Genomic DNA, 14,735 nt, shown 5'->3' with positions numbered 1-14,735 from the left:
TTGGCTGGGGAGGGCGGGATATAAATAAAATTTATTATTATTATTATTATTATTATTATTAACAAAACAGTCTTGAGGGATCAAGCAGCTGTCGCTCATTAAGCTGAATCAAGCCCCCCCTGCCCCCCAAGCTGTTTTGTTACTGTTTTATCCCAGTGCAATTGGCACTGGGACCATGGCATGGATGGATGGAGTATTTAACAGAATCATTGAAATGGGATATTGGAAGGGATTCTGAGCATCGTCCAGTCTAACCCCTCGCAATGGAGGAATAAACCTTTAAACCCCCCCCCCCCTTCTACTATGGTCCAAATAAATACCCCCCAACAGTTACTTGTTCTGGAAGGGAAGCTTCTGTTGGCTTCTATTTGGGGATTAAAAAAATAAAAATAAATCAGGGGTGCAGCATTGAGGGATAAACTGTTCCTCTACCTCCCAATACGGTCCAAATGCAGATCAGGGTCTCCCATGGTTGCTATTTTAAAAATCCTTTAGTAGAAACAAATTAACACACACACACACACAAAAGCAAAATAAGAGATGAAGGAGTTGACAACGTTGCGCCCGTGGGCACAGGGGCACCCTTGAGATCTTCTGCCAGAACCCTTGAAATGTCCATAAATCTGAGGCTGTTTCTGGCTCCTTGCTAAGCATTCATACATCTCCGTACCGTCTCCCTGACTCCTGGTTATCCCACTTTCGTTCCACTGGCTTGAGATTGGTTCTCTGTGTGTTTGTGTGTGCACCCCTTTCTCCCGGACCCAAAACTGGCGAGGCACAAACCTTTAACCAGCTTCTTTTCTGCGTGTGCATGTTTTAATGTTCCTCCTTTTCCCCGCTCGCCCTGAATTAAGGCTCGCGTGTGTGAGTCCGCAAGCGGAAAGGATCTCCACAAGGCCCTTTGTCCACCCGAACCAACCACACAGACATAGGGGACGTGAAAAGCCTGGCGTTGAACAAATAAAGGGTGTCCTAATTAGAACCTCCTTCCTCTTCCTCCTCCAAGCTGCTAGCTAAGCTGCCGGCCGCTCCTCGAAACCACCAGTTTGTCATTCAGATGTGACTCATCCTGACCCTTTTATTCCTCCAACGACTAAGGAAGCTGGGCCCCAGTTTTCATTTTGGCAACGAGGCTTTGTCCTTCGCCCCACCACCCGCAGGAGACAGAACTCCACCCCTTAGGCTGCTTTTGAAATAATAATAATAATAATAATAATAATAATAATAATAATAATTTTATTATTTATACCCTGCCCATCTGGCTGGGTTTCCCCAGCCACTCCCAACAGAACATTAAAATATTGGTGGCTCCCAACAGAATATTAAAATACAATAGTCTATTAAACATTAAAAGCTATTAAACATTAAACAGGGCTGCCTTCAGATGTCTTCTAAAAGTCTGGTAGTTGATGTTCTCTTTGACATCTGGTGGGAGGGTGTTCCACAGGGCGGGTGCCCAAGAAGGCCCTCTGCCCGGTTCCCTGTAACTTGGCTTCTCGCAGCGAGGGAACTGCCAGAAGGCCCTCGGCACTGGACCTCAGTGTCCGGGCAGAACGATGGGGGTGGAGACGCTCCTTCAGGTATACTGAACTGCGGCAGTTTAGGGCTTTCAAGGTCAGCACCAACACTTTGAATTGTGCTCGGAAATGTACTGGGAGCCAATGTAGGTCTTTCAAGACCGGTGTTATGTGGTCTCGGCGGCTGCTCCCAGTCACCAGTCTTGTTATCTCTCTGTCATCCATCCATCTATCTACCATAATTTTTGCTCTATAAGACGCACTTTCCCCCTCCTAAAAAGTAAGGGGAAATGTGTGTGCTTCTTATGGAGTGAATGCAAGCTGCGCAGCTATTGCTGAAGCCAGAAGAGGAAAAGGGATTGGTGCACACCGATATATAGAGCAAAAAATGTGGTATTTTATATCCCGCCCCTCGTCCCATAGGTTGCCAGTGCCCTGACCCCACAGTTGGAGGCAGCAGTATTCTGAAACCCAGTTGCTGGAAACCAAAGGAGGGGAGAGTCGGTCCTGTGTTCGGATCCCTGGGCAGGATTCCCAGAGGCATCTAGCTGGCCACTGTGAGATCAGGATCCCGGACCAGATGGGCCCTGGCCCTGATCCGGCAGGCTCTCCTTGGTTCTGCCCTGCCCAACCTCGTGTCAAGTTCAGCCATGGCTCCTTGCTAAGCGCTGCCAATAACTTACTCAAGGGAGGTGGCCGGGAGTAAGATTTGTGGGGATGATTAGGGAGGCAGGAGAGGATATATTATTTCATGATATCCTTCCTAACTTGTGCAGGCAAGTTCCATATTGTAGCAGAGTTCCAAACATCCCCCTTTTTAAATTACGCAGTGATCAGCTTGTTGCTGACTCATCTGAGTCTTCCTATTAAAAGATTCTTTCCTGGTAAAATCCCTCTTAAAAAGAATAAACACAAGAATCTGATTAGCGTTAATATAAAAGTAGTTTACTCACAGATCCGTTCAGGTTCACAGACATGTCCCTGAAGGCAGGCTTAGGTTACATACCAATTAGAACTATTCCATATAGAAGTTAGTCCCAAGTGACTGTGGCTAACACGCAGCAACATACAAAATGGTGAAGACACACTGATCAGAACATGGAGGCCATGTGCTCCTCCATGCTAGTACAACAGACCACGTCACATTTAGTGGAAGTCTGTCCCAGCTCAGGAGGAAACAGGAAGTCTTCTCCTGAGTGGTACAAATCATGTCTACTGTAGGAATGTTGTAAGGTAAAGGTAAAGGGACCCCTGACTGTTAAGTCCAGTCACAGACAAGTCTGGGGTTGCGGCGCTCATCTCGCTTTACTGGCCGAGGGAGACAGAGTTTGTCTACTTGCACTTGACGTGCTTTCGAACTGCTAGGTGGGCAGGAGCAGGGACCGAACAACAGAGCTCACCCCGTTGCGGGGATTTGAACCACCGACCTTCTGATCGGCAAGCCCTAGGCTCTGTGGTTTAGACCACAGTACCACCTGTGTAGGAATGTTGTACTGGACGGCAGTTTTACATCCCACAAGATTCCCTTCCCCATTGAGCCTGTCCATGGGGCATTTTAGCCACGGCGAAAGGTCTGTGTGGTTTGTTCGGATGAGGAAAGCTGTGGGATCTTTGGGGTGGCTTCTCTTCTCTGGCTGGGGGAGGAAGCAGGACTTCCCCAAGAAGCCTTTAACTTGACTTTAATTCTCCTCTTTGTCTTCAGGGCAGCACTGGCCTCTGCCCACCAATGCCACCCTCTCCCCAAGACTCTCAGTGTGCTGAAGAACACCCCGCAAGTGAAAGGCATGCACACAATCATCCGGTGAGTTGGGTGCCTTGTTCTAAGTTCTTTTCAGCACCACGGAGAGCTCCTGGCGAGCCGCTTGCTCCATTGAGAGCAGGAAGCAAACTGTTGCCTGTTGAGCATCCGCCTCCAAACTCCCCTTTCCTGTGCTCTGCCACAGAAGTGGCAAGAAATGAGATTCAGACTCAACATCAGGAAGAGCTTTCTGACAGTAAGAGCAGTTTGACAAGGGAACCGTCTCCCTCGGGAGGTTGTAGACTCTACTTCCTTGGAGGTTTTTAAGCAGAGGTTGGGTGGCCATCTGTCAGGGATGCTTTAGCTGAGATTACAGCATCGCAGGGGGTTGGACTAGATGGCCCCCGGGTCCCTTCCAACTCTTATAATTCTATGAACCTAACGCCTTCCTTCTCTCCTCATTGTTACCCTTTCAGGGACAAGGAGACAAGTCGGGATGAGTTTATCTTCTACTCCAAACGGCTGATGCGTCTTCTGATTGAGCATGCACTGTCCTTCCTGCCTTTCCAGGTAGGCTGATCAAAGCGGTCTTCCAAACCACGGCTAGGCAAACTAAGGCCTGGAGGCAGGATCCGGCCCAATTGCCTTCTAAATCCGGCCTGCAGACAGTCTGGGAATCAGCGTGTTTTTACATGAGTAGAATGTGTCCTTTTATTTAAAATGCATCTCTGAGTTATTTGTGGGGCATAAAAATTCGTTCATTTCCCCCCAAAAAATATAGTCTGGCCCCGCCCCCCACAAGGTCTGAGGAACAGTGGATCGGCCCCCTGCTGAGAAAGTCTGCTGACCCCTGTTCCAAAGCATGGCTGAGCTGAAATGGATCAGGATTCTTTTGAAAGAGGATCCCGTGTTTTGGGGTGATTTGTCGCAGCATCATTGGTAGGGAGTAGGCAGTGTGCTCATTTTGCATCCTTTTGATTGGTTGGGATCACCCATGTGACCTCTAGAAGAGGCATTGCCCTTTCTCAAAATGGCGCCCATCTGCCCTTAAGCAACAGGTGCTGGCCGCCAAATCTGATTGGTTGCATTATATTGCAATGTTGGTGCATAATCACTTGAGTGAAATACAGAGGGGGAATGACTGATTTGGCACCAGATTGCGAGGCAGGGAGGTGATTTGTGAACAGCGTCAAACAGCTATGAGAAAAGCAGAGTTGGGGGGCTTTGGGTGAATGAGGTTTGCCCCTGAAATCGTGGGTTTCAAGCTCGAAGGTGGACCTGGAAAACGGCATCTTCAGCCCTAAATCTAAGAAGAAAATTCGAGGGCAGGCGATGCCACAAAAGGAGTGGCGTTCAAGTCCAGAGATGAGTTTTCTTCTCTCGCTGAACACAGTTTAAAGAAGCAATATCAGGCTAAACTTAATTATGGCCCAAAAGTGACCTTCCTTGCTCATAAAATCCTCTGGAACCTCACCCCCTCTCTCTGCACCCTTTTTGTGGCCTGGGAAGAGAGCTGGATAGAAATGGTTTCAGCAATGGGCGCTTGCATTCTGCCCTAAGGAAACCTGGATTTGCAGCCTGCATAAGTTGTTTTTTAAAAATGCACATGTCTGCTGTTTTGCGTAATTTATTCTGCTTTTCTGCCACTGATGAGCTACGTACCTCTCACTTGGACTCTGTCCCTGCCCAAATTCCCTATTAATTCCTGTGTGCCATTGCCTTTCCAGACCTGCACAGTTCAGACCCCGCAAGGGCAGGACTATGAAGGCCGAAATTACAGTGGGAAGCAAGTAAGTGTTGCCGGCAGAGGATTCTCAAAACAGAGTCCGGAGAAAACCAGGGGTGTGTGAAACCTGCTCCTGTTTTGATTCACAGTTCCGGCTTTCTGCATGTGGCATCTTCTATTTGGGACGAATCTTAACTCTCTCTTTTTGCATTGCGCTGTTTTGAGGGGATATTTGCTGAAGCCTTTGACAGGTGCTGTGCTGACAGTCACTCCTGCACCTGTCGGTGTCACAATAGTGACCCCTGGGTTTCTATATCTGCATATTCAGTAGTTTCAATAACTTGGAGCTTTTGGACAGCTTTCTCCTAAAAATAGCACACATCTGGGTCTGAGCATCCTTGAGTCTGGTGCACCTGGAGAGTGTTGGAACGGTGAGATGGAAGCCAGCTGGCTTGGCCCCAGGCGGATCGTGTCCCTTCTCAGCCTTGCCACTGTGGAGATCCATCAGTCATCCTCATCCAACGTGCGTCCGCGACTCATGCTACTGTGCAGGCAAGAGCACACATTACTCAGAAGAGTAAACACACAACAGATCAGGCTCGAGGCATGGATACTATACTAAACTACGCATTTATTATACATAAATCAGGACAAAGAAAAACATGGCTTCTCTCCTTGTCGTTCTTCTCGGAGAGAGAGAAAACAAAAGCAATACAGAGCGGATGTTCCACTCACGGGACTCCAGCAATCTGTGCTGGAATGTAAACAGACATGTGACATGTAACAATCCCACATATCTGCAGCAAAGGGTGGAATGGAATTCCCAACTAAACCTGACGCAAATCCCAAAAGGAAAGAACAGGCCCAGTTTCTGTTGAGAAGAACCCACCAACAACTGAAGGAAGCAAGAGGATAATGTAGCAAGAGAAAGGTTTTCTGATGTTTAAAATATTTTTTTTCTAATTGATTAATTGCCTAGCTTCACTCGGTTTAAAATTAATTAACTGATTCAATTCAAATGCATTTGGTAATACCTTAATAAAGGCTCTTTTTCCAGGATCCTGAAGAAGAGGGATAATTTATCGGAGAACAGCTGGGCAGGATGACAAACTCCCACCGAGTCTTCCTGAAAAGCATTGGTGTTGGGTTGTTGTTTTTTTAAAAAAAGAATAATTCTCGAGAATGCTTAGAGTGAAGCAGTGGAGAGATTTCAGCATTTGATCGAGTATTCTTAGAGAAAACACACACACAAATCTACACTAGGTTAAAAAAAAGGTAAAGGACCCCTGGACTGTTAAGTCCAGTCAAAGGTGACTATGGGGTTGTGATGCTCATCTCGTCTTCAGGCTGAGGGAGTTTGTCCACAGACAGCTTTCTGGGACTAAACTGCTACTGGTGCACGGAGGACCGTAACAAGTGCCAGAGCGCATGGAAACACCGTTTACCTTCCTGCCGCAGCGGTACCTATTTATCTACTTGCACTGGTGTGCTTTCGAACTGCTAGGTTGGCAGGAGCTGGGACAGAGCAACGGGAGCTCACCCCTTCGCGGGGATTCGAACCGCCAACCTTCCAATCGGCAAGCCCAAGAGGATCAGTGGTCTAGACCACAGCGCCAACCACGTCCCTTAACAAACCCACACTACCAGAAGGTGAAGCATGCACTGGCAATTCTTGCCAGGGATCATGGGACTGCCGTTTCCACTGCCTCCCAACTCAATGTAGAAGGCAGAGTAACTCCAAGTACCAATCTTGCCGGCAGGAAATGACTGTCCTGGGAAAATTGTACTATCCTGCAGTCTGATTTCCACTTAACAACTGAATGGAAAGAGCTCTCCTGTCTCTGGCAAGCCCACCTCCCCACCAGCTACCCCCTCCCTTCTCAAAGGAAAGAAGCTTTCTACTTGGAAAGGGTTTGGAACTTGCAATGAGAGATGGCTGGCGTTACAGATGAACCCCTTTACGAACTGAACCCCGTCTGGGCACCACTTTGAAATGGAGCGGAGCTTTTTCAGCTCACTCATTTGCCTAAGGCAGGCATGAACACAACTCCACAGAACTTCGCCTGAAAACGGAAGAACAAGGCAGCGACTCCTTTGTATTCATTTATGGCAACGACACAGCCTGATCACCTGGAGGTGATTCTTTTTACTTAGCCCAGCAACGTTCTAAGAAATGCAGAATGATGAGATAGAAGAAGAAGAGGAAGAAGAGTTTGATATCCTGCTTTATCACTACCCTAAGGAGTCTCCAGGGGATGCGGGTGGCGCTGTGGGTTGAGCCACAGAGCCTAGGGCTTGCCGATCAGAAGGTCGGTGGTTCAAATCTCCGCAACAGGGTGAGCTCCCATTGCTCGGTCCCTGCTCCTGCCAACCTAGCAGTTCAAAAGCACGTCAAAGTGCAAGTAGATAAATAGGTACCGCTCCAGCGGGAAGGTAAACGGCATTTCCATGCGCTGCTCTGGTTCGCCAGAAGCGGCTTAGTCATGCTGGCCACATGACCCGGAAGCTGTACGCCGGCTCCCTCGGCCAGTAAAGTGAGATGAGCACCGCAACCCCAGAGTCGGCCACGAGTGGACCTAATGGTCAGCGGTCCCTTTACCTTTAAGGAGTCTCAAAGCGGCTAACAATCTCCTTTTCCCTTCCTCCCCCACAACAAACTCTCTGTGAGGCGAGTGAGTCTGAGAGACTTCAGAGAAGTGTGACTGGCCCAAGGTCACCCAGCAGCTGCATGTGGAGGAGCAGGGAATCAAACCCAGTTCACCAGATTACGAGTCCACCACTCTTAACCAATACACCACACTGGTAGTCGAGAGCTGGAGGAATTATACTTGCAGGTTTTCACCTTGTCCTCTGTCTTCCAGATTACTGGCGTGTCCATTTTGAGGGCTGGGGAGACCATGGAGCCAGCGCTGCGGGCCGTCTGTAAGGATGTCCGGATTGGCACCATCCTCATCCAGACCAACCGGTATACAGGGGAGCCAGAGGTAAATGTCCAGGCCTGGTATGGGGCAAGGGCTTGGTAGTGGCCTGAGCTACTTGGCCACCTCTCTGGCGGTATCCCAAACCCTCAAAACTCAAGGCATTGTTGCTCCGCACTGTGGTCCTGTTAATACGGTTATTGGTCAGTTTTGTGGCTTGTTATTTTATGATTTTAATGAGACTGAGTTTGGGGCGGTATCCAGCTAACGTGTCCTTTCAGCACAAGGATCTGTGCTCCTGCAAAAGAACTTTTCTCCCTTTCCCTTTCCCCCTTGCACCCCCTTAATCTGTTCCAGGGGCTCCCCCAACCCATCCAGAGCAGATTTGGGAAGGGCGCTGGGTGCACACAGGAAGAAAGTTCTGTTGTCCAAGCATTGCACTGATATTATTTGGATACCATTGTCAGTCTTTAATTCTGATATTTTTGTAACCCATCCTGGGACCATTTGGTCAAGGGCTAGCTAGAAGTGGGTTGTGGCCAACTAAATTTTGGGTCTGCACCCATTGAAACGGATGTGCCTAAGTTTTCCACACCCATTAATTTCAATGCGTCTACTCTGAGCATGACTTGCATTTGATGCAACCTATTATTATTATTATTATTATTATTATTATTATTATTATTATTATACAGCATCTTGTTCTTTGACGGCATAGGTCATGCTACTTTAAGAGGGCTGATGATGAAGAAGCAGAGTGATAACAAAGATATTTAAGCAGTGTTGCTGGATAGATACAGGCCAGCCCAATGTCCCGTCCGGTTAGATCAAAAAGATCAGGTGGATATTAATTTTGTGTAGTCCATCCTTTGCCAGCTGAGTGCCCTTCAAATCTTTTGGACTACAACTCCCATCAGCCAAGCCAGAATGGGTGGTGGTGTACAGTGGGCATGAATAAAACTTAATATTGCCGACAATGCCATGCCATGCTTTGCAGCTTTCTCTGACCTAGAGCTTTCCAGAAGTTCTTGGCCAAAACACCTGGAGGGCACCAGGTTGGGGAAGACTGGCCTAGTCTATATCCACCTCTGGGCTCATTTGATGGTGGTCGCCAACTTTTGTCTTGGGGGATGTGGGTTGCCAACAGTGACCCTATGCAAGGAATGAGCAGGGGAGTCCTGCTGGGGACACTTCCCTCCCTGCTTGCCATCTCCGAAAGCTCTCTTCCTCCTTCTCCCTCCTCCAGCTGCATTATCTGAGGCTTCCGAAGGACATCAGTGAAGATCACGTGATCCTCATGGACTGTACGGTCTCTACAGGAGCGGCAGCCATGATGGCTGTGAGGGTGTTGCTGGTAAGGGAGGCAGGTGGCGTGGGACAGCTTTGACTTAGCTGTTGGGAGAGAAGGAAAGAGGCTGTTGGGAGGGAAGGAAAGAGGTAACAGCACTTCCCTCTGACCATTAGAAATGAATGGAACAATGCTGAGTATTTCATCTGACTGTCCGCCTGAAGCATAAGCTGGGTGTGGGAAAACCAGATGTTGCTGAACTACAATTCCCACCAGCCCTAGCAAGCACAGCCAGTGACCAGGATTGTTGGGAGTTGCAGTTCCGTAACACCCAGAGGGCCAGAGGGCAAGCTGGGGAGTGAAACTAAATGGGCGAAACCCTCTTCTTTCTCTTAGGACCACGACGTCCCAGAGGACAAGATATTCCTCCTCTCCCTGCTGATGGCCGAGATGGGTGTCCACTCTGTCGCTTACGCCTTCCCGCAGGTGAAGATCATCACGACCGCCGTGGACAAGAAAGTGAACGACCTCTTCCGCATCATCCCTGGTATTGGTGAGTGGCCAGGCTTAGGAGGTCCTGCCGCTGGTCTTGAGCCAGCGAAGCTTCTGAATGGCCGTTACGAGAAACCTCAAGAGGGAGAGGTCCGCTTATGCTCAGATCCCAATTGTGTGTTTCCACTGTGAGAACAGGATGCTGGAATGGAGTGGCCATTGGCCTGATCCAGCAACCAGCTCTTCCCTATATTCTTACGGTTGTCGGATCCCTGGAAAAGCTTTTGAGTTTTTCATTCTCTGATGGCTCAGAGCTGCTTGCAAGCAATAATATAATTCCTAACCACCACCATTGATGCAGAAAATACGGGGTCGTTTCTTAGCATTGTGGGTTTTTTCCCCTAGCTGCAGACAGTTTGAATAAGGCAGGCATAGGCAAACTCGGCTCTCCAGATGTTTAGAGACTACAATTCCCATCATCCCTGACCATGGGTCCTGTTAGCTAGGGATGATGGGAGTTGTAGTCCCAAAACATCTGGAAGGCCAAGTTTGCCTATGCCTGGAATACGGCATCAGAAGGTAGCCCTGTATAGGAAAGTTTTTAAATGTTTGATGTTTTACTGTGGTCTTACAATTGTTGGGAGCCACCCAGAGTGGCTGCGATAACCCAATCAGATAGAATCATAGAATCATAGAAATGTAATAATAGTAATAATAATGGTAATATTGGTTGTAAAAACAAGAAAAATAATTCCAACCAGGGCAAACCAGTGGGTCCCACAAAGCAGACTTCTTTTCAGCATATGACAAAAGCTGGACGATGGAGATGCATCTCTGTGGGGAGTTCCACAGTTTAGGGGTCTGCCTCAGAGAAAGCCCTCTCCTTAGCCAGCTTTCCCCACACTTCCGAGGGTGGTGGAAGTACCCAAGAGAGTCTCCTCTGCCAGATTTAACACCCGAGAAGTGGGAAAGGTTACAAGCACCTAGAGACATGAAGGTGGCAAATCTCTAGGATTTGCTGAACGTTCATGAAACGGGTTGCAAGAATGAGAATCTAGCAGAAGGATTTGGGGATTTTTGCCAGACGTTCCGGGAACATCTCTGAATAGCGCAGATACAGCTCAGCGTACTTGCTACGTACACAAGGGTTTCTCGTAGCTCTTCCTAATTCCCGTTCCCTCCTGCCTCCCTCTAGGAAATTTTGGAGACCGATACTTTGGCACGGATGCGCCTCCCGACTGGAGTGACGAGGAAGACCTCCTGGACTCCTAGCAAGCTCCTTTTTTGTAAAGGAACCACTCTGGAGGGAAAGAGGCATCTGCACTGCACCTTAACCCCCCAAAACGCCCCCCAAACATTTGCAAAGAGACTATCGCACTGCACCACAGTTTTTTCTTACTCATCTTCCATCAGAGGCCGTGGCTGAGAGCATATTTTTTTGGAAATGGAGAGGATGACGAGAGATGCTTGCTGCCTTTTTTTACGTGCTGAGGAGCATTTCTGAGCCTAGAGGCAATGTATTTTAATTCAAAGATTTACTATAACTTATTTTATTAAAAAAAGAGAGAATGTTTCAGCTAAGTTTCAAGTGTCTTGTTGACGACTGGTGTCAATCATGCCTGACTAACCCAGCAGTTCAACCATCTTTTGTGTTAATGCGGCCACAGACCCAACTTTCGTTTCCTGATGAGGCAGTAAAGGCAGCTAGTGGCTAAGTGGAGATTTGAACCCTGGTCTCCCAGGTCCCAGTCCAACACTTTTAGCCACCACACCAGCTCAACCGTTTTTAAAACGGTCTTATCCAGATGGGATAACCCTTAGAGAAAAAGAAGCACTGTGTCGTATGAGCCTTGCAGCTGCAATAGTTTATACAGGATATAGAATACAGTCATACCTTGGAAGCCAAACGCCTTGGCACTCGTACATTTTGGCTCCCGAACGCCGCAAGCTCAGAAGTAAGTGTTCCGGTTTGCAAGCGTCCTTTGGAACCCGAACATCCAGCGTGACTTCGGCAGCTTCCGATTGGCTGCAGGAGCTTCCTGCAACCAATTGGAAGCCACGCCTTGGTTTCCAAATGTTTTGGAAGTCAAACGGACTTCTGGAACGGATTCCGTTCGACCTCTGAGGTACAGCTGTACTGGAAATCGAAAGGCATTCCTCAATTGAGAGAATGGCTTTTATGTACAGAAGAGTTAGCAGGAATAAAGCTGCGGAGGAATGGAGAAGCTTTAGGGAATTATGGAATGCAGAGTAAAAACTCTAATTAAGAGCAACACCTTCCACTTAACCGTAATCCTTTATAGGAGTATTTTTGATATGACCCATTTTCTGGAATACCATGATTTGTAATTGAGCAGTTAATTCTGTTGTGCATTGCAGTTTTGATGCAGTTAGTAAAAAAAAAAGTTTTTTAAGTGCACTCATCCACCAGTTCAGCTTCTGGCCAGACTGTTTGCAGCGGCGGTAGCTGTACATGGGAGCTGGTGCATCGAGTTTAAAAAGCAACAACATTTTCAGTGAGACTCCAGGCCATGTGAAACTTGATTTGGGTATGTTTTCACATTGTTTGTGCCTTCCGCATCTCCTGCAATTGGGCTCTGTGATTCACACTCTGAAATATAAACAAGCTGGAGGATGAAGCGCTGTCAGGAGTTGTTGTTTTAGGAGCAATGTCAAAGCAGATGAATCCCAACACCTCTCACAACATGGGTACCTTGTTAAGGGAATGAAAGTGGTAGATAATTCAAGGGTAGGAACTTGTCTCCCTTCTCCCAGATGTTTTTTGGATTCCAACTCCTACCGGCTCCAGTCATCAAGGCCAATAATGAGGTATGATGGGAGTCATAATCTAGCAATGTCTGCGGGACTAACCAGTTGGGTACAAAACAAGGCTGGTTAGGTTGCTTGCCTCCATTTTGATATGAAATGGGCACCTACACTCTGCGAGAGCAGACCTACTCAAGATGGCAGTTGGGGCTGAGTGACGTGCCGTGCTGCCATCTTGGATGTGGCCAATGGGCTAATGAACAACACATGACAAGTCATGTGATGCTTCACGATGGCTGCATTCATGAGAACTCTCTGGCACCATCCTGTTTCTAGCTTGGCAAGAGGCTCAAATAGGCCAAATTTGAGAAGGGCTTTCTGGAGAAGGAGCCCTAGAAAACAGGAACCAGAACCATCTCTCTGATTATATCAAGTCCTGAACCAGTATTTCCACACAATTTGGTTTGGCTTCCATGCGGTGATGAGATTAGCCAAGGGACAAAAAGTACCTGTGAAAAAGTCTTGCTCTGAGCCAGGAAACTGTTCCACCAAAGCCAGTGCTGCCTGTTCTGGCCGGCAGGGGCTCTTTGGGGTCTCAGGTAGGGATCCTGCCTTGCCCTTGTATGCTGAGTGCACTACTGGGTTTCCATGTGTTTGTTAAATTCATGTCATCCAAATTTACATCAACCAAATGGGGCTCAAGATGGGTAGCAGGAGAAACATAAAAATAGCAATTTAAAAAATGTGAAAGCATGCTACCTTTGAAGGCGACTTGGAAACTACAACTAATCCAGAATGCAGTGACTGGGAGCGGCTTCCTGGACCATATAACACCGGTCCTAAAAGATCTACATTGGATCCCAGTACGTTTCTAAGCCCAATTCAAAGTGTCGGTAAAGGGTAAAGGGGACCCCTGACCATTAGGTCCAGTCGCGGGGTCCTAAAAGATCTACATTGGATCCCAGTACGTTTCTAACCCTAACAAAAATGCCTCTGGTTTTTTGTTGAAGTTATGTTTAAAAACCTTTTTCAACTCATTGTATATTATATCCCAGAAGGCTTTCACCTTAGTACAAGTCCACCACATATGAAGGAAATTCCCCTCCTTCTCCTTGCATATCCAACTGTTTTTATCTTGGTTTCTATACATTTTAGCAAGTTTAGTCAGCGTAATGTACCAACAATACATCATCTTCCTTAAGTTCTCTTTAAGTGACACACATGCTGTGAATTTAATTGTTCTTGTTCACAATTTTCCCCACCTTTCAAAGTCAATATTATGTCTCAAATCCTGGGCCCATCTAATCATAACACTTTTTCCCTCTTCATCCTTTGTATTCCACTCTAATAATATCTTATAGATTTTTGACAGTATTTTCCTTTTACTGCCAAGCAATTCTGTCTCAAGGAATTTTCCGCTCTTTCTGGCTGGAACTTCCATGAGGTCTCAGGTGGGTTGTCCGTTCTTCAGCCTCTCAACCCAATACAGTGGTACCTCGGGTTACATATGCTTCAGGTTACATATGCTTCAGGTTACAGACTCCACTAACCCAGAAATAGTAGCGGCATGGTGGCCCCATTAGCTAAAGTGGTGCTTCAGGTTAAGAACAGTTTCAGGTTAAGAACGGACCTCCGGAACGAATTAAGTACTTAACCTGAGGTGCCACTGTACCTCTTTTTCCGCTGGCAATGCCAGGGATTAAATTGGGGACCGTCTGCCTGCAATGCCTGTGCTCTACCACTAAGCAAAGCTCTTCAGCTTGCAAACTTTCCGGTGCAATTTTAAATTTGCTGCATCGCTCGTCTCCTGACCAACGCTGCCTTAAAGGGCTGACCTTTGAGAGCATCCTGCTGGTTGTGGCAGCTGCCCCACCACACTGGAAAAAGCGTGTGGGCGTCCTTGCGAACCCAGTCCCCGATTATGATCATACCCAGCCCCTCCTTTGGCAAGTGACCAGAAAACCCAGATTTGGGCTGATAGTGAAAACAGCGACAGATACAGATCTCAGAGAGGCCAAGCCGTCAAGCTCTTCCATATATAGCTCAGAGTGAGAGAGTCTATTCTTTCCAGCGGAAGCATCCATTATGGTCAATATCCTATACAGAGACTGTGTACAGGTAGGGGAAAATTTTACAGGTCCTTTTATATACAGTGGTACCTCGGGTTACATACGCGTCAGGTTACATACACTTCAGGTTACAGACTCCGCTAACCCAGAAATAGTGCTTCAGGTTAAGAACTTTGCTTCAGGATCAGAACAGAAATCGTGCTCTGGCGGCGCAGCAGCAG

General features: G+C 47.5%; 1 protein-coding gene across 4 annotated transcripts in view; it reads left to right on the top strand.

Annotated features, from left to right (window-relative positions):
- UCKL1 (uridine-cytidine kinase 1 like 1) overlaps positions 1-11,255 on the top strand; it is a 69,226-nt gene extending 57,971 nt beyond the window's left edge. For all 4 annotated transcript variants that reach the window (XM_083744420.1, XM_083744421.1, XM_083744422.1 and 1 more), the window contains exons 9-15: positions 3,220-3,318; positions 3,732-3,825; positions 4,983-5,045; positions 7,843-7,965; positions 9,146-9,253; positions 9,584-9,740; positions 10,875-11,255. In XM_083744420.1, coding sequence (XP_083600546.1) covers positions 3,220-3,318; positions 3,732-3,825; positions 4,983-5,045; positions 7,843-7,965; positions 9,146-9,253; positions 9,584-9,740; positions 10,875-10,951 — 721 coding nt within the window. In that variant the 3' untranslated portion in view covers positions 10,952-11,255. The remainder of the gene's footprint in view (positions 1-3,219; positions 3,319-3,731; positions 3,826-4,982; positions 5,046-7,842; positions 7,966-9,145; positions 9,254-9,583; positions 9,741-10,874) is intronic.
- Positions 11,256-14,735: the final 3,480 nt, after the last annotated feature.

This window comes from Podarcis gaigeae (assembly GCF_964106915.1).
Source record: "Podarcis gaigeae genome assembly, chromosome: 6".
NCBI lineage: Eukaryota > Metazoa > Chordata > Lepidosauria > Squamata > Lacertidae > Podarcis > Podarcis gaigeae.
Note: the sequence above shows the minus strand (reverse complement) of the source record. Positions and strands in the feature narration are given on the sequence as shown.